Below are 20,790 nucleotides of genomic sequence, written 5' to 3'. Positions count from 1 at the left end.
GTGTAGTGGAATGAGCTCTCTTTTCTTACACTGAAGTAGTTGAATATTCATATACAAATACGGTAAAACCCCAGATTGGAACTTGTTCTTCAAGTGCTCTGCAAGATGAGCAAACATTTCTAATAAGTTTTAAAATTTTTTTTAAATGTTTATTTTTGAGACAGAGAGAGACAGGGTGTGAGCAGGGGAGGGGCAGAGAGAGGGCAGAGAGAGAGGGAGACACAGAATCTGAAGTAGGCTTTCAGGCTCTGAGCTGTCAGCATAGAACCTGACAGTGAAACTCAAACCCATGGACTGTGAGATCCTGACCTGAGCTAAAGTTGGACAGATGCTCAATTGACTGAGCCATCCAGGTGCCCCTGTAACATACCTTTAAATATGCATGTGTAACTACCTGGATAAATTATATAGTTTATGTAGACATTTGATTATTCCACCTACACCATTAAAGACTTTTTATATGTAAGGTGGTTGCAAAATTAGAAAAAAAATAGAATCTACTTCCTGGGAAAATGGGATTACTATGTACTTGGGACCGGATTCCTGTGACAATGTGGTACTAAACTGCCTTTGTGAAGAAAAGAGGTATCTGCAGGCTGATCTACATCAACATCCCTTTTCTCATCAGATCCTGACCTGGACCATGGGCCCTGGAGCCACCTGCTATAGGAAGCACACCCAGAAGGGAGAATCAGGAATTAGGTGTCTTAATATTCCTTGGAGAGGGGACCATCCGGGGTAGGACAGATGGTGGTTGGGGTCCCAGGAAACCGCACAGGCTAATGGAGAAGGTTCCTGAAGCTATGTCTGTCTTGCTCTCATGGCACCCCCTAACAGCGAGGTACCCAAAGCCCTGCCAGCTAGGCAGTCAGCAGGGGGTGGGGGAGTCACTTCCTGGCCAGGAACATCAGGAAGGGTTTCGATGTCTTTTGCAGGTGTCATTATTATGTACATACAAATCAGGGCAGGAAATCAATCCTGTGGGTCTATTCACACCAAATGCAAAACTGACAAAGGTCTCTGCCTGAAAATGATCAATGACCATTTTAAAGCTCAGGTGTTCGGCGTGACCTTGATGGATGATTTCCCCTCTCAAAGTTCTTAGTCATGTTTCACGTGCTCTGGGGCCGGAGGGGCTGGGTGGGGGAAGGGAGAGCATTCATGATGCACCCTGCCTATGCAGATGGTGTGTTTGCTTATCCTGTGGGTTCGCTTGTAAGGTTCCATAACAGGGTGGAACATTCCACAACAATCCTGTTGGTCAGTGAGCTCAGTGGGGGGTGTCTGGTCCAAGGTCACACAGTGAGTGAGTGGCAGAGGAGGGACAGGACCCCAGCTGCCCCATTCCATGGACCAAATTCCATCTTCCTGTACGAATCACAGCTTGCACTGGTGGGAGCCTCTACAGGAGCCAGGAAACAAAAAACTAGGTCACTGCCCATGTCTACCACTTATTCATTGTCTTTCCTAGCATGGGTCACTGGCTCTTAATTTCCCAGTCTGGAGAAAGAACTGCTCCATGAGATCATGGAATTCTCTCCAAAGATCCAGTGTCTGTCCTCATGGTTTTCCAACACCTCCATGAAGCAGGGCACAGCCAGGTGACAGGCTGGGGGCTGACCCTCTACTGCTGTGGGGGCATTTAGGGACCCTGAAGACCCTGCCCCTCATAGGGATTTGCCTCTCAGATTAGGTTTGGCTCAATTTTAGCTGGAGTCCTGGGGACTCGGTTGTTCACACAGCGGTGGGCTGTGAAAGGCTTGTACTCATTAAAAAGAACTTTTGAGAACCTTAGGGTATCTGCTTATCCACCTGAATTGTGTGTGAGCCAGCCCTACAGAGGCTGCTTCAGTGCCTCAGGTGAGAAGACAAACAGGTAACAGGCAAAGAAACTTCCATTTTGGGGTACCTGGGTGACCAGTTGTTAAGCGCCAATTTCGGCTCAGGTCATGATCTAACAGTCCATGAGTTTGGGCCCTGCATGGGGCTCTGTGCTGACAGCTCCTAGCCTGGAGCTGCTTCGGATTCTGTGTTTCCTTCTTTCTGTTCCTCCCTTACATGCACTCTGTCTCTCTCTCTCTCTCTCTCAAAAATAAATAAAGATTAAAAAAACTTAAAAAAAAAAAAAAGAAACTTCCATATCAGTCAGGGTAGTGCCAAGCCTGCCCACCCCTGCCTAACATCCATGGGTAACCACACTCTCCTTGACTGGAGTTTTACTGGGGACAGAGCCATGGGGACAGCACAGGCCTATTAGCACACTTACTCGCTGTGTGACCTCAGGCAAGTTACTTAACCCATCTGAGCCCCAGTTTCTTCATTTGTGGCTTGAGGATAATAAAACTTTCCTTGCAGAATGGTTTCAATGATTAGAGTCGCTTCGACGGGTGACCAGCAGGGATTCTGGGACAGAGCAAGCTCTCAACAATGCAGCTATTATTATGAGCAGTTAGCTTTCCGACAGGAGCAGAGAGAGTGGACCGGGGAGGCCCTCAAGCCTGGGAAAACACACGGAGCCACTTGGCTGACTTGTTTAGCGTTCCGTGGGGTGGACCTACCCTGCCTGGCACCAGGCTGCCACCGGCAGGTGTTGGGGGAAGCCACCCTTGCCCGACTCCTGGCCCTGATCTAGAGGCTCAGCCAGATGACTTCTGAGAGCACAATTAGAAGCTGATTTGACCCTGAAGACAAACGCGATTCCAGACCCGTCTGAAGGGCTGCTGTGGACAGCACCACCTTGCATGTAACTTGAGCTTGCTGCATTCCGGGCAACACAGGCGCAGACAATGGATTCCACCTCTGTCTGCCTCCCCTTGGCCTCAGCTTTCATAAAGCAGTGAGGACCCTGCAGTGTCTCCTGATAGCATTGGACTAGCCCCAAGCATTGCCGTGAAGCCATTTTCAAGCTCTTAAAATCCAAGCAAACAGGTCTATAAAAAAAACCCAAAACCATAACTGGTCTTGTTTGCTGGAAGCACTCATTCACTGTTGGGTAATTCTTTTCTCAGGTTGCTCATCATGTTAACATTTAATGTGGTTCCCTGAGACTCAGGAAACGAAGACAGAAATGGAGCTGGGATAAATTGGCAGAAAGGCTCCCTGCCAGATGGCCTGAAGCAGGGGCAGCCCCCTCCTCAGCAAGTGGCTGCAGTCGCAGCTCAGAGACTAGGCTGGGGCCCCGCCACCCATCCCAGGACCCTCCCCTGGCTGGGATGAAGGGTCAAAGACCCCCAGTGGGAATTTCACCAGAAGAGCAATAACACAATCAAGATTTCTGGTGCACAGACAGCAAAAGCCTCATGGCAACAAAGAGAGAAATCTTCGACTTGGAATTTCCTCATGGGCTTGGGGTGTTAGTTCCGGTGTGGCTGCGAACAAGAGAATTCCCTAAAAGAGGGGGCAGGCCTTTGGTCCCTCAGACCCAGGGGACAGCAAGGTGTGGTGGAAGGCTTCCCACCTCCCATTCCTTGATGATGGTGATGGTGACAATAGCCATAGTGATAGCAGCCAGTTCCCCCTTCTGTGTCCCTGCTTGGTGCTGGGCCCTGGACTTAACGTCATTCTCTTTAGTCTTCATTAATCGTCCCGCTACAGTGGCTGTAGCCAGGGCAGCGCTCAGAACACAGTAGGTGCACAATAAACACGCACCGACTGCATGAATGGCACTTTCAGGGGCACCGCACCACTTTTCAGACAGGCCGAATGGGAGGCTCAGAGCGTCCATATGACTGTTGCCCAGTGACAGCTCCAGACCCCCCACCAGGCCTCCTCCGGGGCCACCCCATGCCCTGGTGGGGAGGATCCAGGTCTCTGTCACCCCACGGAGGCCTGACCTTAAGGACATGCTCCACTTCGGCGAGGACTTCCGTCTCTTCACTTCTCGCAGCTGTAAAATCACCACTATAAATAACGCCAAATCCCAAAGGGGTGTTTTGAGAATTAGCTAAAGGAGGTTGTAAAAACCTTAGGAAGAGGAAAACTGCTGCAGGAATGTTTGATGCTTGCACGAGCCCGGGGCTCCAACTGAGTCGGGGGCGGGCGGGCTTCCTCCTGGGGCCCCAGGGGTGAACAGGAGGCCTGGCAAGGAGGAGCCCTGACCGTGGGGTGTAACCACCCCCACGTTCTCCAGGAGCCTTTCTCTGAGGGGCCAGCCTGCCCCCAGGGCAGGCTTGGATGGGAGAGAATGAGGCAGGGGGTGGGGGAAGAGAATACCCTCATGGTAAAACTCCATTTTCTGTTTGAGTCTGAAAGGCACTTGGCTGGTGAAATGTCAAAAGCTCTTCAAAAGCATTTTTGACAGATTTTCCCCCAGACTTGGCATTGAGCAATGTGAACGTCGGAAGCTGTTGAAACCTGAAATAGCAGGTTTTAAACAGTAATGAAAATCCCCACTGTCTTTGCTCCAGCCTTGAAACTGGAAATGCTTTCTTAGACACACACACACACACACACACACACACACACACACACACACACGCACGCACACACACACCCTTCAACTCATACTCCCTCGCGAACTGTTTTTCCGAGTAGCCTCAGGTTTCCCCTACGTCTCTGAATTTGCAACCTGTCAACCTACAGATTCTGGCTGGGGCACTCCAGCCAGGCAGCCAGAAGGCCAAGTTGACTCCTGAGGACCTTCAAGAGCTCTGGACGGTGCTCTGTGAGCCCGGAGCACAGGGGACTCTGCCTGGCCACTCTCACTATGTGTCCTTGGGCACAGGCTGTTACCACTCTGGTAGCTTAGCTCTCCCAGCCCATCAGTGGCTGTGAGGAAGACCCTCCACCCCGCTGGAGGAGGCTGGCCCACGTGCCCAGCAAATGCTGCAGCCCATCTCCCGCCTCCTAGCCATGCTGTCACCACACCCACACACCGGGTCAGGGCACTCACTGTTTTATGGGACCTGAGCCACATTCAAAGAGCTGCTCTAAGACATACGTATTTGATAGGCCCATGGAAGATATGGGATTCCGATGAGAAACCAGAGATCCATGGCTGTAGCAGAAGACGATGGCAAAAATAAGATGATGATGAAGATAAAAATGAGCACCTGTTGGGTGTTTTCCCTGGTGCCAGGCATTGGGCTAAGTGCTTTTTACAGATGCCCTATAGGGGGGTACCCCTAGACCCAGCTGACAGAGGATGTTGCTGGCTCAAGTTTAGATGAGGCCACAGCACAGTGGGGGACATGGACCTGTGTCATCCTGACCACGTGCCCTGCTCTAGGATCACTGATGGAGCATGTGTCGAAACAAAAGTGTTCCTTAGGGGCGACAGCTTCTCTGATTCAAAGACTAGGTCCAGGTGGCAGTGAAAACCCAGGCTGCAATGCAGGGCGCCTCCCCCCTCTCTGACCCCTTACTGCACACAAAGGCAGCCGGTTTGATGAAGGACACTGTGGGAAGGGAGGGGCAGCAGGGCAATTAGCTGTTACATTATTCAGCTCACTTCCACGCAGGCGCCTCTCCTGGCAACTTCTGGGGGCTCCGCTCCTCTATGGCAAGTTCACTTCTCTCGGATGAGCAGGGAGGAGCCTTGGACCTTTCCCTGGAACTCCATGGCCCAGTGGCAGGCTCTGCTCACCCGCGTAAAGTGCTCCCCACTAAGGGGGTATTCTGCCCTCCCTCCCTTCGGCCCCTGCCCTGAAAAGCATTGAGATCTGATGACCTTCCTTTCACTGGCTGCTTACGCTCCTAAGAGTGATGTTGAATGGAGGATTGGCTTATCTCTATCATCATGCAGTGTGCTGGCTGCCTGTGTGGTACGGTTTCACAGCCCCCAGAGAAGGGCCCTGATATCCCCAGTGTCTCACAAACTTGCTCTTTGATGTGCAAGTTTCTTTTAATAAGGACTCAACTTTTTATTTCACAAATAAGGATAGACAACATGCAGGACTTTAGAGGCAAGAAATTTGCATTATGTGAATGACTGATACAAAGCCCTAGGAGGAGCAGGTTTAAATGGGGGGTGGTGTGGAGAGGGAGCAGGGAGATACTTGACTTTACTTGTTTTTTGGGGGGGTGAGGGTGGCTCAGTTGGTTGAGTGTCCGCCTTTGGCTCAGGTCATGATCTCACGGTTCATGAATTTGAGCCCTGCATCAGGCTCTGTGCTGTTAGTGCAGAGCCCGCTTCAGATCCTCTGTCCCCCTCTCTCTGCCTCTCCCTCACTTGCACTCTCTCAAAAATAAATAATTGAGGGGTGCCTGGGTGGCTTAGTTGGTTAAGCGTCCGACTTTCACTTAGGTCATGATCTCACGGTTCGTGGGTTCGAGCCCCGCGTCAGGCTCTGTGCTGACTGCCAGCTCAGAGCCTGGAGCCTGTTTCAGTCTGTGACTCCCTCTCTCTCTGACCCTCCCCTGCNCAGTCTGTGACTCCCTCTCTCTCTGACCCTCCCCTGCTCACGCTGTCTCTCTCTCTGTCTCCTAGAAATAAATAAACATTTAAAAAAACATAAATGAATAATTGAAAAAAAAAACAAAACAAAACACTAGCGGGTAGATACTTGACTTTACACCAAGTCTATGCCTATGCCTATGACGGTTATAGCTGTAGGCATAGTTCAACTCCTTCCTGTTTCAGGTTAGGAATCTAAGCCTCCGACATTATTATGCACCTGGAAGAAAAGGTGAATTAAGAGCCAGAAGGCAGGGACCAGACCCTTAGCCCTGCCATTTTCTAGCTGTGTGACTCTGGGGAAAAAAGCCACATCACCACTCTGAGTCAGTTTTCTCCTCTGTAAAATGGGAATAGGGTAGATAAGATGAGTGAATGTGCTTTGTACATTTTAAAGCACTGGTGTATGTCGGGGGGCACTGTCACTGGTCCCAACAGAAACAGTGTCACCCTCCGCTAGCATCCCCATCCACAGCTTTCCCAGGTAGAGGCTGCCTGGGTCCCCTAGCACTGTGTTCATACTGGCCCAGTGGGACCCAGGGTGGCATTCTGCAGGTGGCTTCCTGGTGGTCTGTACCTTGGATGGGTCACCACCCACTCTTATACTCCCAGCGCCCAGGAGCTGGAGCTCAGGAAATGCTGGTTGAATCACAGAGACTTGGCTGCAGGCCCCCAGCTTGGCCGGAGGGCCAGCCTTGCAGAGTGGGGAGTGGGGTCGGGCACCACCGATGCAGGTGCAGGCTTTGGAAGCAGAGTGGGCTGAAAAGCTTTCTGTAACAAGCCCCTCTCGTGATGCAAGTTCTAGTCATTGCTAAGGCCATGAGGCCGAAACCCCCATCTCCCTGCCCAGAGCACAGAAAGGCCTCCACCAGCTGAATGAGAGGCGCCCCCCAGACTTCCTGGGGCTCCCTCCGCAGCTCACACATTCTTCATGCTTATTTCTTCCTTTGACCTCCTAAGCCCCCCCTGGGAGGTGCTGTGATTTCCACATCACAGTCTGGGGCTCGGGTGTAAGGGGCACACCTGGGGCCTTGGAGTCAGACCAGCCCCCTTCCACGGGACCTTTGCTGGCACCAGGAAGTCAATGGTCACTTTGATCTCTTCAGTGAAAGGGAACAGCCATACTCTTAACACAGAGAGCCAACGGTTTTCTTTAAAAACACCATCCATTATAATCCCTGCAGAATAATTTGTTTCTAATTACAAACATCCCATCATTTCAGTGGTGATTAATGCCTCTGGTCTTGAAACTGAAACATCTCAACTTTTGATCAAAAGTCATGCTATTCTAGAAAGAAATGCGATTTCCTCCTCTCCCATTTTAAGTGACATCTCCCTCCCCCTCAGGTTGAATACCCGGCATTTAGGGGGTGAAAACAATGATTTGCACAGATCTGGAAATAGCTAATATCCCAGGAGGGGAGCCAGCTGCTGGTCATTTTTCAAACATGGCAGAGCAGTAATAATGCCCTCAGCAGGGATGGGAATGTGAAGCCTGTCCCTCCTAGGGGACCCGCTTGTGATTCAGTCATTTGCTGAGGCTGGGGGAGAGGGAGGGGCCCCCCTCCCAGGCTCTGGGTGCTGTTCTCAGGAACCCTCACCCAGCTACAGGAAGGGATGGGTGCCCCTCTCCAGGGGTGACTGGTCCTTCTTATTACAGAGAGTGCAGGACGGCACCTGTGGAATGTCCATGGACTGGCCGGCCCATCGCCTCCTTGGAGACAGGCTTATCTTTCTCAACAGCACCCTGGGGCCAAGTAACAGGACACTTCCTTAGATGCAAAATGTCAAAGCTTCCAGACACACTGATGCCCTGACAGCCCTGGGAATTCTACTGACTTTCCTTTGGGGCAACTTGTGCGAAGCCTTCAAAGTCTGGAATGTCGGGAGGTTTGGAGACTGGTTATAGGAGGGGATTTAAAAGTGCACTGACCCGGGGCACCTGGGTGGCTCAGTCGGTTAAGCGTCCAACTTTGGCTCAGGTCATGATCTCACGGTTCATGGGTTCGAGCCCTGAGTCGGCCTCTGTGCTGACAGCTCAGAGCCTGGAGCCTGTTTCAGATTCTGTGTCTCCCTCTCTCTCTGCTCCTCCCTCATTCATGCTCTGTCTCTCTCTGTTTCAAAAATAAATTAAAAAAAAAAAGTGCACTGACACTTGGGGCGCCTGTGTGGTTCAGTCGGTTAAGTGTCCGACTCTTGATTTCTGCTCAGGTCATGAACTCGAGGTTCGTGAGTTCAAGCCCTGCATCAGGCTCCATGCTCACAGTGTGGAGCCTGCTTGGGATTCTCTCTCTCTCCTCTCTCTCTTTGGGATTCTCTCTCCTCTCTCTCTCTGCTCCTCCTGAGCTTGTTCTCTCTCTCTCTCTCTCTCTCTCTCAGAAAAATAAACTCGGAAAAAACAAAGTGCACCGACCCCAAGCACACAACAAGGGGACCGTGCAGAAGCAGCAGAACACAGATAAGATGTTACTCGCAAAGCAAATCTAGTCTGAATAAGTGAAAATGTCGGGGTAAGATCCATCCAGGGGAATCCACTGACACTGACCCGGTCACTCAGAAGGGGAGAGGACAAGTATCCCCACAAGATCCTTTCTACTTCTCTGAGGAAGAAATGGGGAAAAGCAATGGGCAGATTTGTATGAACTGTACACATTTCTGTAACTGTGCATGCCAGCCCCCCAGGGATGGCCGCGGCAGGAGGGAGTGGTGGCGAGGCAAACAGGGCCGGGGTCCCGCAGCTGAGTTCTGTGCCACCCCTGCCCCACCGCACTTGCTCCCAGCCTGTTCACGCATGCACAGACTTCCAGTTCAGTGTCCGTGAACGAGTTTTTCAGCTTGGGAGAACGAGCCTGCACCTGGGTCCTGGCTCTGGCCGGACATGCTGGGGAGGGGGCCGGTGGCATCCCAAATGCTGAGTACTCTCCCCAAAGGCTCTGTGCACATCAATCAGACACCCGCAGATACCCGCCCCAGATGGCAGCTGAGATCATCCCGTTCCATTTATCTTTCTGGTTTTTACTTTCCTTGATCAGGGATAACTGATCAAGCTGACTGTGGTAAAAAGTGGGCACTGTGGCCTTCTAATGCCTTACTTTCCAGAAAGCTGGGAGGTGTTCTTCGCCATGGTCTGGCTAATAGAGAGGCAGGCCAGCTAAAGGCTCTCCCTCGCCTGGTGGGCTGTGTGTGTGGGAGTTGGCTGGACCGCATAGACACGGTCTCAGCCAAGGAAGGGCCCTTAAACAATGGAGGAGGGAAAGCCTGAGCTACTAGATCTGGGGTAGTGCTGTGCTAAGCTTCTCAGGCACTATTCACATTCATTTTCTGACATTCTGCTGCTCCCAGCACCGGGAGGTTCATGGTACTTCAGTAAACAAAAGTGTCCATCTGGTTCTCAAAACCAGAATGGTTACAAGGGCTGGAGAAAGCCAAACCCTGGAGAGCCAATGAACACCTGTAGGGCATGCTGTGGCTCAAAGGCACCGTCATGGGGACTCCACAGCACTTCTCCTTCTGTGTCCACCATGGAGACTGAGCTCTGAACCGGGGTTCAGATGCTTGGACTCTCTCAGAGGGGTGTGGGCACGCCATTTAATCTTGGAGCATCTATACTGGCTCTTCTATGAAACAGGGCCAATGACCCTGACTACAGTGCACAGGTGCAGAGGTAGACCTCACAGGGGAACAATGCCAGGTGCCCTCAGACCCTGCCAGATGCATGCAGCCCAGGCCCTAACTGACCGCTCCCCACCTCTGCTAGGAAGGAGAGGCATATCTGGGGTCATGGCAGTCGCCCTTCAGTAGCACAGGATACACTTGGGGTGGTGACCACTAGGACCCTTTCAATTCCCCAAGTATAATGACCGCTTGAGTCCAATCCACACCTGGACATTTGGAGTCCAGACAATGTCGTTCTACTATGTTGGGTAGCTGCCCCTCTACATCTGCAGACCGTTCTGACATAGGACACCCACAAATGTTTTCTTATCGGTTAGGACCTAAGCTGTCGGCAGCTTGTTTACGTTTTCCTGGGCCTTTGGGATACACTGGTGACCTTTCTCAAGCTGGGTCTGACACGCGTGGCTAGCAAATGGTTTGGGGGATGGCTGTATTAAAGGCTGGGCACACCTACTGATAAGACAAAGTTAGATGAGATCAGAAGGGGTTCGTTCTGATGACTGTGCCACACGACGGTGTGAACATTGGATGATGCGTATTTGGCTGAGTTGTCCAAGTGCTGAGTTACACCTACCAGCACCTCGAAAGCTTGGAACATCTCTAGAAACAGGCAGGGCCAGTATTAGTGGTTCTCCATTTCAGAGATAAAGAGACTGAGAGCCAGACAGGTTGACACATTAACTGGTGAGTCAGAGCCGTAACTTGGCCTCTTGATGTCTCTCTCACAGGGCTACAGGTTCTAATGTTTTTTTTACAGGTTTTTGTTGTTTTGTTTTGTTTTGTTTTTGCAAGAGCCTTCAAATGAAGTTCAAGTGAGGCTTCTTCCGATGTTAAGATTCCTCCTAGCAACTCTATACTAAGCGTTACTACACTCACGGAAAAACTGGATCTCTTGACCTCGCTCTATTGCTCTGGTCAGATTTTCTGATCAGGGAGTAAATAAAAAGAAGGTGTTTTTGTTCTTCCCCAGATTCGCAGTGATCCAGATGCTGCATTTTAGCACAGACAGTGAGATGGAACCTGAGACATTTGGCTTTTATGCCCTCCAAGAGTTTGGAGGAGTTTGTATTCGGACTCACGGGAAGGTGGCCATTTGGGTACCAGATTTGGGTACGTTCTGCTTTCCAATGGCCAAAGCATCTCTCCTTCCATAAAGCAGAGGTGCAAACCAAAGTTACTGCCTGAGCCTGTTGCCAGGTTTCCAGAAAGGGGCCCAAATCCAGCCTTTCAGGGGGAATCATCCTGTTTTTAAATGTTAGTAACTAATTCCAAAATGTCTAAGACATTGTGCAGGCCATGCAAACAGCAGAGGCTCTCGGGCCATCAGTGTGCAGCCCAAGGAATGAAGAGGCATCGAGAGAAGAAAACAGGGAGTTTTCAGTTGTTAAGACCCAAAAGAAAGGTGAACGAACATACTCTAGGCTGTTGTTAGAAATTTTCCTTAGAAAATCAGACATTAGCAAATGTCACTAGAAATTCTACAGTTGTTAGGGAAAAGGTTGAGCATCTGACTCTTGGTTTCAGCTCAGGTCATGATCTTGCGGTTTTGTGAGATGGAGCCCTGTGTGGGGATCCATGTTGGCAGCGGGGAGCCTGATTGGGATTCTCTCTCCTTCTCTCTCTGCCCCTCTCCTACTTGTGTTCTGTCTCTTTCAAAATAAATAAGCTTAAAAAAAAAAAAAGAAATTCTACAGTTGTTGGGAAAAGATTCTTTAGAAGGCCTACTGGCTGGGGCTCACATGTGATGACTTACCTCAGCCCCTGGTAAACAGGCTTTAGAGGTAACAGGTTCACAGATACCAGGTGAATGCATAAAAGAAGGGCTAAAGAGCAAAGAAGTTTTTCATTCCAGTGCCATTTAAGCCTCTCTGTCCCCCAGGAGTGCACGCCAGGCTCTGGAAGAAGGCTCTTCCTTTCTGCCACACTAAAGGTCCCTACCTACCCAGGCCCTCACCCAAGGGTCCTGGAATGAGTGGAAGTATTGTTTGCCTACCAGGCCCCCCTGCATCCGCCTCAGCCAAGGCTCCTGTGTGTTCACGACGCTTTTGCCATGGCTGGCGGCCATCACCGCCCCCCACCCCGCAGGATGCTGGGGCACAGCCAGCATGCAGCACAGGAGAGCCAACTGGCATCCGGAGCACCCTGCTTGTCTGAGTGGACTGGGACCACCTCGTTGAACTGAGGCGCGTGGTGAGATCCGAGCCCCTGCACCCGGAGGTCCCTGCAGGGTGGAAACGCAGGCGCACTGCACTCACCTTGGACCAGTCCCCGGTTTTCCACTCGTAGCAACCGGAGTAGTCCTCGCACACCTCCTCTGCTTTCGGCCTTGTGGACGCGTCGCATTTTCCTTGCGAGTTGGTGCACGTCACGGTTCGCTTTTGGGTCCCTTTACCGCAGGTGGCAGAGCACTGCAAGACACCGGTTGGATGTTTAATCTCGTCTGATTCAGCTCAAGTTCATCAAGGCTTATTAAGTCGCTACTACATGCCAGACCCAGGGCTGGGGATGCAAGGGTGAGGAAGATCCTGGTCTCCTGGGCCTGATGCACCTGGTCCCTCTGTGACTCTAGCCAAGTGGCCAGTGATGGGGGGAGTGGAGAGTGCTCAGGGGTACCCAAAAGACCAAACTAGGAATTTAGTTGCCCACTGAAAAGTCCCAAAGACTGATGCAGTAGATGAGTTCAAGGGGCAAATGCTGCCAGACTCCTAAGCAGAGCAGGTGAAGCCAGGGGAGGACACCAAAGCAAAGATATGTGTGGCCCTTGGGTCCTCCCTGCTGGCCTCCAGCTATATGCACTCTGCCTGGGCCAGCCTGGGGCAAAGGCCCAGATTCAGGGTGGAAAATGGGGGAGATGCAAAGTCAGGCCACAGGTGACTTTCATAAGGCAGGTGGCAAGCTCTTGCAGAGAGCTACGATGACTGTTTTAAGCATAGACGACAAGATATAATGGAGCCATGTTCCCTGTGGCATTTTACTTATTTCTTGAGAGACACTGCAAGAGACAATGTGGGGATGGGGCCAAAGTAGGGCCTGAGGAATGACAAATCATGGGTGAGCGTCAAGAGAGGTCAAGATCCCCATGCCCTCAGGCAGCAAGATACACTGAGTTAGGGATGAGAGATGGAGTGAAGGTGTAAGTAGTGTGGACCTGCGGGGTGTATCTGGAGCCTGCTCCTGGCTTGCTCCCCCTGAGCTCAGGGAGTGACCTCACCCAGGCTCAAAGAGTGCTTATCCACCTCCACACCAAGCAGAAGGAAGCCCAGGCAGAGCAGACCTGTGACCTTGGGAAGACAGGACTGACAGCGTGCATGATCTGTCCAGCAAGAGGAGGAGACATGGCCCGCAGATCCAGGGAGGCCTCCCTCTTATCTATTGGGTGAGGAAGCCCTGTCTCTGCCACGCAAACAAATATGGAGCTCGTGAAGACGGTGGGCTGAAGGCGGTGTTCTGCCAAGATGTACAGACACAAGAGGACCCTGGCTGCCCAGGAGGGTTCCTCCCAACTGCTGGCTCCCAGAGCTATGGTGGGGACAGCTCATGAGCTGTAGTAGCGCCAAAATGGAGCCCTAGCAATTTGAATGCCTGTTTTCATACTTGCTTCATTTATCCAAAATATACGGCAGTGATACTCTTGAGTTAACAATAAACTTGATTTTAAAAAGTTCCACTGTGTCCCTTGAAAAAATGCACAGAGGTTGAATGTTATTCTTTATATTTCCATTATTATTAATGCTTATCCCAAAATGTTATTTAGCTTTATTTATTTATTTTTTGATGAATTCTATTTAGCTCTAAGGGGCCCAGTGGGGTTCTTTTCTTTTCTTTTTGAAACTTAGATTGGCTTGTTTTCGAAGAAATATATAGGCAGGGACATGTTCCCACAATTCATGAGTTTGAGTCCCAAGCTGGGCTCCACGCTGACAGCGAGGAGCCTGCTTGGGATTCTCTCTCCATCCGTCCCTCTCTGCCTTTCCCCCACTGTCTCTCTCTTGCTCAAGGTAAATAAAGAAACTTTAGAAGAAATACACAGGCTTCAGAACTGGTCACCTGGGGGGAGCTGGAGACCATGTGTATTTGGTCCTGTGTGTGGGTGAGGGACTGGCTTAACAGGACTTCGGATACAAGGGGTCAGTCTATTGCAGGTGTCACCTTCCTGGGCAGGATGGGTTGTAGCCAGGAGGGCTGCTGCAGGGAGCCTGGGTTCCTGAGTTGACCTTCAACTTCTGCTTCTCTGTATGGTGATGCTCCATGACCATTTCATCAGCTCTACCCTCACCATTTGATATGTGGGCTCCTCCCTGGTATCAGCACCCACACCACTGGCTCTTTCTTCAACTAGAAGCCTGCTTACCATTTGCTGCATTGTCTTACTCTACTCTGTGTTCCCTGTCCCTTTCCCTTGGGAAATGTCCACCTATTTCTTTAGCAAACCCTAGCTCAGCCTTTCTGACCAGCAGCCTTGGCTGGAAGCCTTAAGCTTTGAGAAAAGGGCAGCATTGCAGGTGGGGTTTCCTCTGGAGGGGACCTAGGAAGGCCATGTTCAGTTTCTCCCTTGGCTTCTGATCCAGCGACCAGGACCAGAAGCCCAGGACAGGAGAGAGTCACTATCTTTTGCTTCCTTCCTGGTTTCTGCTCCTCATTCTAACAAAGCTGGGAAGTAGGTGGGGTGTAGACAGTAAGGGTGATCAACACTGCTGGCTGAATAAAGGCAGCATTGTCGATAAAATAAATTTCTCTGCTATTAGAAACTTAAACCCATTTGTTTCTAGAAATAATATTAAAGGGGCTGATTCAGCATGTGGCAAAGCAGTAGAAATACAGGTTTGGTGAGCATCTCATGAATGGGGGCGAGATTTGATTCCAAGTTGAATGTGCAGAAAGACGCATTTGGCTCAAGGTTGGGATGAGCCAGAATTAGACTGATTGGTATTGATGCTATTTCAGCATTAGGATCACATATGCACAGAGATATAGACGTGAAATTAGAGATATTTCTTTAAATACTGCTTTAGCTGTCTCACCTTTTCCAATCTGGTATTCTTTTTAATACTATGGTGATAGTTGATGATGTCAGGCTTGGTTAGTTTTGTAAGGACCTTTTTCTCTTTTTTCTGTGAGAAAGAATCCAAATGGAAAATGTATGGCTTTGATCTGATTAAACTGTAAATCTTGTTTGGATCAAGAGCCAGGTGATCAAGGACCTTAGGCTCAAGGTGGGTTGGGGAGAAGACTGCATTCCTGCCTCTACCCCTTCAGCAAGTAGCTCCCCTCCCTAAAAATGGTCCCTGGAATGTGCAACTCACAAACCTTAGGACATAGAAAAAAATAAAAAATTTAAACTCTCTCTTTTCTATAAATATCATAAAGGGCATGTTAAAGACTCAGGTCTTTAAACGGGTACATGTCAAGATCCGTCTGAACAGTAATCCCCATTTCAAAGTAGCCAAAGGCAGACTTTTTGTTCGTTAAGAATGGGCTGAATACGTTCTTATTCAAAATAATTCTAACTGTTTGGCAATAAAAAGGAACTTAAAAATATTTTCCACACTGAAGAGTGTCTTGGATTTAGCCTTTCTGACTTTCCTAGAACACACTTGATGGAGGATCTGAGGGAAACTTGCCCTTTATTTAGCTATTTTTTTTGTTTTATGGCCAAACAGTCAAATCATTAACGCAAAGTCAATGCAAAGCCTTGAAGGATGATATTACCAAAGATAAAATATTACCAGAATCAGTCTTCAAAGCTAAAACTTAAGGCTTAATTGACTTCTTTCCAACATGTTTTATCGCATAAGGTGTGTGACTCCAACTTGCACACTAAAAACTGTCCCTCCCAGCATTTGCTTGCCTCTTACAATTCACAAAGACTGACACAGAGTTCAAGGAAAGCCTATGATACCACCTTCCCAATCTGATCACACTAAAGTTAAAATATGTTGAAATAAAATTAAAAGATCAGTCAGTTGGTCAGTTGGTCTGCCTGTCTACTTACCTATGTATGCACCTACCTGTCTATCCACCCATCCACCCACTCACCCACCCATTCTTCCGTCCACCAATCCATCCATCCATCCATCCATCCATCCATCCATCCATCCATCCATCCATCTTTACATGAGAACTGTCATAGAAAATGGGATCAAACTGTGGTATATATTATCAGAAATGTATGCATGATCAAAACTACATTACCTATGCTTGTTTAGCCATACTGTTATCTCAGATAGAATTTAAGAATATGTGACGACTTGAATGCATCTTTTGGATACTGGGGAGCTGGCAAAGACTGTGATGCGCTGAGTCACAAATACCATGGAGAGAAAGGCACCAGTTGGGTGGTGGACAGGGCCAGACACTCTGTTGGCGGGTTCAGCACTGGTGACAGCCCAGGCACTCACCTGTGACCACTCAGATGCCTCCCAGATGGACAGGCAGTCCTGGCCTTCACAGCTCTGAACTGGTGCTGGCCGGGGTCCCGGGCAATAGAGGGGTCGTGTGGTGACATCTGTGCCGTTCTGCAGCTGGTACACGCAGGTCACCTCCCGATGCTGGATGCCCTTCTCACAGGTGGCTGAGCAGGGGCTCCACGGGCCTGCCACCCACCTGTCCAGGAGGAGGAAAGACAGTGAGAGAAAAACTGGGTGGGGAAACCAGCTTCACTGGAGGGCCTTGCGGACAGAGATCATGGCATCTTGGGTCTGTATTGTGAGAGAGGGAGATTGACTCAGAGAGCTTCGCAATCAACTTTAGAAATAATTCTGAAGTAGTGGGGCCGCGGAAGCCACAGGAGTTGAGCGGTTCAATAACGTATTCAAAACACAAAACCTTCTGTACATAACACCTCTATGGCAGATTCAATTATTGCTCCCAAGTGGTCACTCTCCTTGTAGTGGGATTACATATCCCACCCACTGTATACAACAGTGCTTTGTTCAATGGGGTGTGAGTGGACACGAAGTTGGCCATGTCCCAGCAGGAGCTTTGAGTGTGATTATGTGGTTTGGCTCTGGTTCTCCCTGTTTCCTACCCTCTGCCATGAGAGTAGCAGGTCCCAGTGCAGGGGATGTTCCAACAGCTGAGCTCGGTAATAATGTGACACCATTTGCTACAAGCCACTGAGATACTGGGGTCGTTTGTCATTGCAACAAAACCAGCCTGGTACAGCCCTTGACAAAGGACGCTCCAGGGCCAGCTTGAACACACCGGGACCGGGTACTCCCTGCTTTTCAAAGAGTGGATAGCCCTTTTGGGTGGAGACTGTCACTTTTGAGGAGGCACCTTGTGGACTGTGGCAGGATGGAGCTGTTGAAAGTGCTCAACTTGAACTCGGTCTACCTGCCTTATCTTTGAAGGACCCTGATTCTGTCATGGCCTCTGTCGGCCTTGGGGTGGTGGAAAGAAACTGAGCAGTTGTAAGTCATGATTTCTCAGGACACCAAATGGGGCTTTGAATGCCTTTTTGGGGACACAAAAGGACTCTCTCCTATTTGGTCCCTGCATGAGCCTCAAGTCCACCTAGCCCCCAGGAGCTCCCATATTGACACAATGGCTCAATCTGTGGATGGCCATCTCTGATAACCATGCATTTCTTCATCATCAGCTGGAATGGTCTTAAGTTGCTCAAATCAAGTCTGATTATGCTATCCTACTGTACAGAAATAATAACAGTGTTGGGGCACCTGGGTGGCTCAGTTGGTTAAGCGTCCAATTCTTGATTTCAGCTCATGAGGTTATGATCTCAAGGTCATGATCTCAAGGTTCGTGGGATCAGGCCCCATGTCAGGCTCTGTGCTGACAGTGCGGATCCTGCTTAGGATTCTCTCTATTCCTCTCTCTTTGCCTCTCTCTCACTCATGCTCTCTATCTAAATTAAAAAAACTTAAAAAAAAAAAACCCTTTTAAAAAAAGAAATGTCAGCAGTATCTTCCCACAGGCAAAGTCCTTTAGGGGACACTGGGTGGTGCCAACCCCCACTTCATCTCCAGTTCTAGCTTACTTGCTCATGCACCCATCCTAGCATGGCACATTCACTGAGGGCTTCCCAGATGCCAGGCACTGTGCTAGGTTCTGATGATGTGGCAGTGAACAAGACAAAGCCCTGCCCTCCAAATCTGTCTGAATGCGGACAGACAGTAAACCAACAAATGATATACAATAGAATATAACACAGTAGACTCTATATAACATATATCACATATGAGTAGAGAAGATGCTACATGGTAGTAAGCACTTTAGAGAAAAATAAGGTAGTGTAGGGAAGGTCAGGGGAGGAGGTGAGGAGTGAGCACACAAGTGGGCAGGGACAGACTCACTGATAAGCTGACATGTGAGCAGAGCCTGGAAGGAAGCAAGAGAATTAAGCACTGTGGTTCCCTGGGAAAATACCTCCAGGTAGAGGGCATGGTGGGTGCAAAGGCTCTGGGGAGGAGTGTGCTGGCAGGGTTGAGGAGCAGCAAGGAGTCCAGTGTGGCTGGAAAAGGGGGGAGGAGGGAGGAGCAGAGAGAGGGATATGAGAGGGCACAGGGAAGACTCTACAGTCCCTGGCTGGCCACTGTGGCTCTTGATTGAATAAGATGCAGTCCCAGAGGGTTTGGAAAGAGGAGAGATATGCCCTCCAGGGCAGCAGCAAGGAGACCAGGGAGAGGCTACTGCATCAGTCCAGGAAGGAGATGAGGGGAGCTTGTGCCAGGTCGGGGTGGTGGTAGTGGTTGGGGTAAATGTTGAGAAGATGGAGCTACCCAGACCCCTCCCTCTACTGTTCCTCCTTGTCCCTTAGGGCAAGCTTCGGTCCCCTTCGAAGAGCTCATCACCATCCTCCATGCCCCCAGGAATAAATTCAGGGAAACTTCTCTCCCCAGATCCCTTGCATCAGCTACGGGATGGAAAGGAGTGTGTGTACCTTGGGGTGTGATGACAAGTGACATGTTGCCTTTAAGTTGCTTACAGTAGCACCTGACACACATCAGCCTGTATGGCTTGTAGCAATTGTTATTACTTATCTTCTCCCAGACAACGAAGTCCCAAAGGCCAGTGAGCAAATCTTGTCCCCATTTCACGACCTGACAACTATTTAAATGACACTGTAAGAACTAAACCAAATCCTTCCCATTTCTCCTTGTTCTGGTCTTTGGAGTGGCATGATTACCTCCTTAAATATTTGAAGACCACTCTTTTGTTCCCCTTTTAAGTGTACTCTTCACTTGATCGAGATAATTTGCATGTGACAGGTTCTGAATCCTTTCCCTTCTAAGTCTCTAATCAGTCACTACTGTTCTCCAAATGGATCGCTTTGTTGTGGACAAAATGGCCCAGATGGGGTCTGAAGGCAGCAGGAGAGAAAGTGATGATTTTCTCCCTCTTTCAGTGGAGGCTCCATGTTTATTAATGCTGCTCAGCTCCACACCATTTCTATTTTCTAAGCTAAAGAGAACTTAGAAGACTCTCAGCCAGATCTCCTTTATCCTGACCTTTTGCAATTGACTTTGTGAACACAGAGCAGACGTCAGGCTTTTAGGTTGATGACACCTGTTTGGCACCATTGTGCTGACCCCAGCTGTGGACAGAGCTTTGTGTCCCCCTCCCGTCTTTTGTATTTGCTGTGCTTCCTGGAGGCCAACCCTGGAAAGAGAGACTTGTATGTTATACTCACAAGACTGTCACCTGCATGCTGTTGGCCAGAGGGTGCCAGCGTCTCCATCCCTGGGCATACAACCAGGGCACATGCTCTAGGAAATATGCAAATTGACTTTGGTCCACACAAAGATCACATCTGGGCAGCCGAGGGGATGGGGAAGAGCTGGCAGAGGTTCAGCAGTCCCGCCTCAGATGTCTTCTATGCCTCCTGTTCTATCACTGACTGGAAGAGTTAGACCCGAGGGGATCAGATTCCTATAGAGCTGTGAGGGACTGCCAAGTGCCCTGTTCCTCTTTCCTTTGCTTCTGGTGTGTCTTGTGCATTTTAGGTGCTTTGCAGAAGTATGACAGAATGGAAAACAGCCTATGTGTCCCTCTTCCCCTTTCCAGAAGAATATTTTGACCCCTTGCAAAGTCCCTTCTTGCTGTTGCCCAGAGTCTGGCAGAGCAATAGGTGACAGAACTCCAAGCACATGTAGACATGCATGAAACTGATCTATGGTCTGCCCTGTTCCCTAACAGGGTGGGGAGGGGTTCTCTGTCTCCTGGGGCTGTGTAAGAGGGCTGTCCCTGCTCCTGTCCCTAGGGTGATAGTTACTGTCAGATGTACTGAGGATCTGCTGAGATTCAAAACAAGCCCTGTCTGAGGCCAAGGCATTCCCGAACCCCCTGTGATTCTCACAGACCACCTCACACCTGCAAGTCACACATGGGGCAGCTCATGGCACATTCCTATCTCCCTGCCCCTCCACCCTTCCTTCTCCCTTCCCACTTCCCAGCTGCGCACAGGGTTCTAGTCATCCAGACGCAAATATGGCACAACGCCTCAGGAGAATGTACAAGAGAATAATCCCATTCGGTCTTACAAAGGAAGGAGATTCAAAATGTGCTACAATACAGATGAACCATGAGGACATCACGCTGAGTGAAATAAGCCAGTCAAAGAAGGACAAGTCCTGAATGACTCCACTTAGGTGAGGTAACTGGAGTTGATTCATAGAGACAGTAGGATGGTGGCCTCCAGGTGGGAAGGAACAGGGAGCTAGTGTTTAAGGAGAGCAGAGCTGTATGTGAGCAGGAGGTGGGGT

General features: G+C 49.8%; 1 protein-coding gene across 1 annotated transcript in view; it reads right to left on the bottom strand.

The window, feature by feature from the left end:
- ADAMTS17 (ADAM metallopeptidase with thrombospondin type 1 motif 17) overlaps positions 1 to 20,790 on the bottom strand; it is a 335,406-nt gene that overhangs the window by 6,632 nt on the left and 307,984 nt on the right. Inside the window, exons 20-21 of the mRNA XM_039235081.1 lie at positions 16,468 to 16,672; positions 12,325 to 12,477 (exon numbers count right to left, since the gene is read on the bottom strand). Of these exons, the coding sequence (XP_039091012.1) occupies positions 12,325 to 12,477; positions 16,468 to 16,672 (358 nt within the window). The remainder of the gene's footprint in view (positions 1 to 12,324; positions 12,478 to 16,467; positions 16,673 to 20,790) is intronic.

This window comes from Hyaena hyaena, unplaced genomic scaffold (assembly GCF_003009895.1).
Source record: "Hyaena hyaena isolate Hyena2069 unplaced genomic scaffold, ASM300989v1 scaffold_95, whole genome shotgun sequence".
Classification (NCBI taxonomy): domain Eukaryota; kingdom Metazoa; phylum Chordata; class Mammalia; order Carnivora; family Hyaenidae; genus Hyaena; species Hyaena hyaena.
Note: the sequence above shows the minus strand (reverse complement) of the source record. Positions and strands in the feature narration are given on the sequence as shown.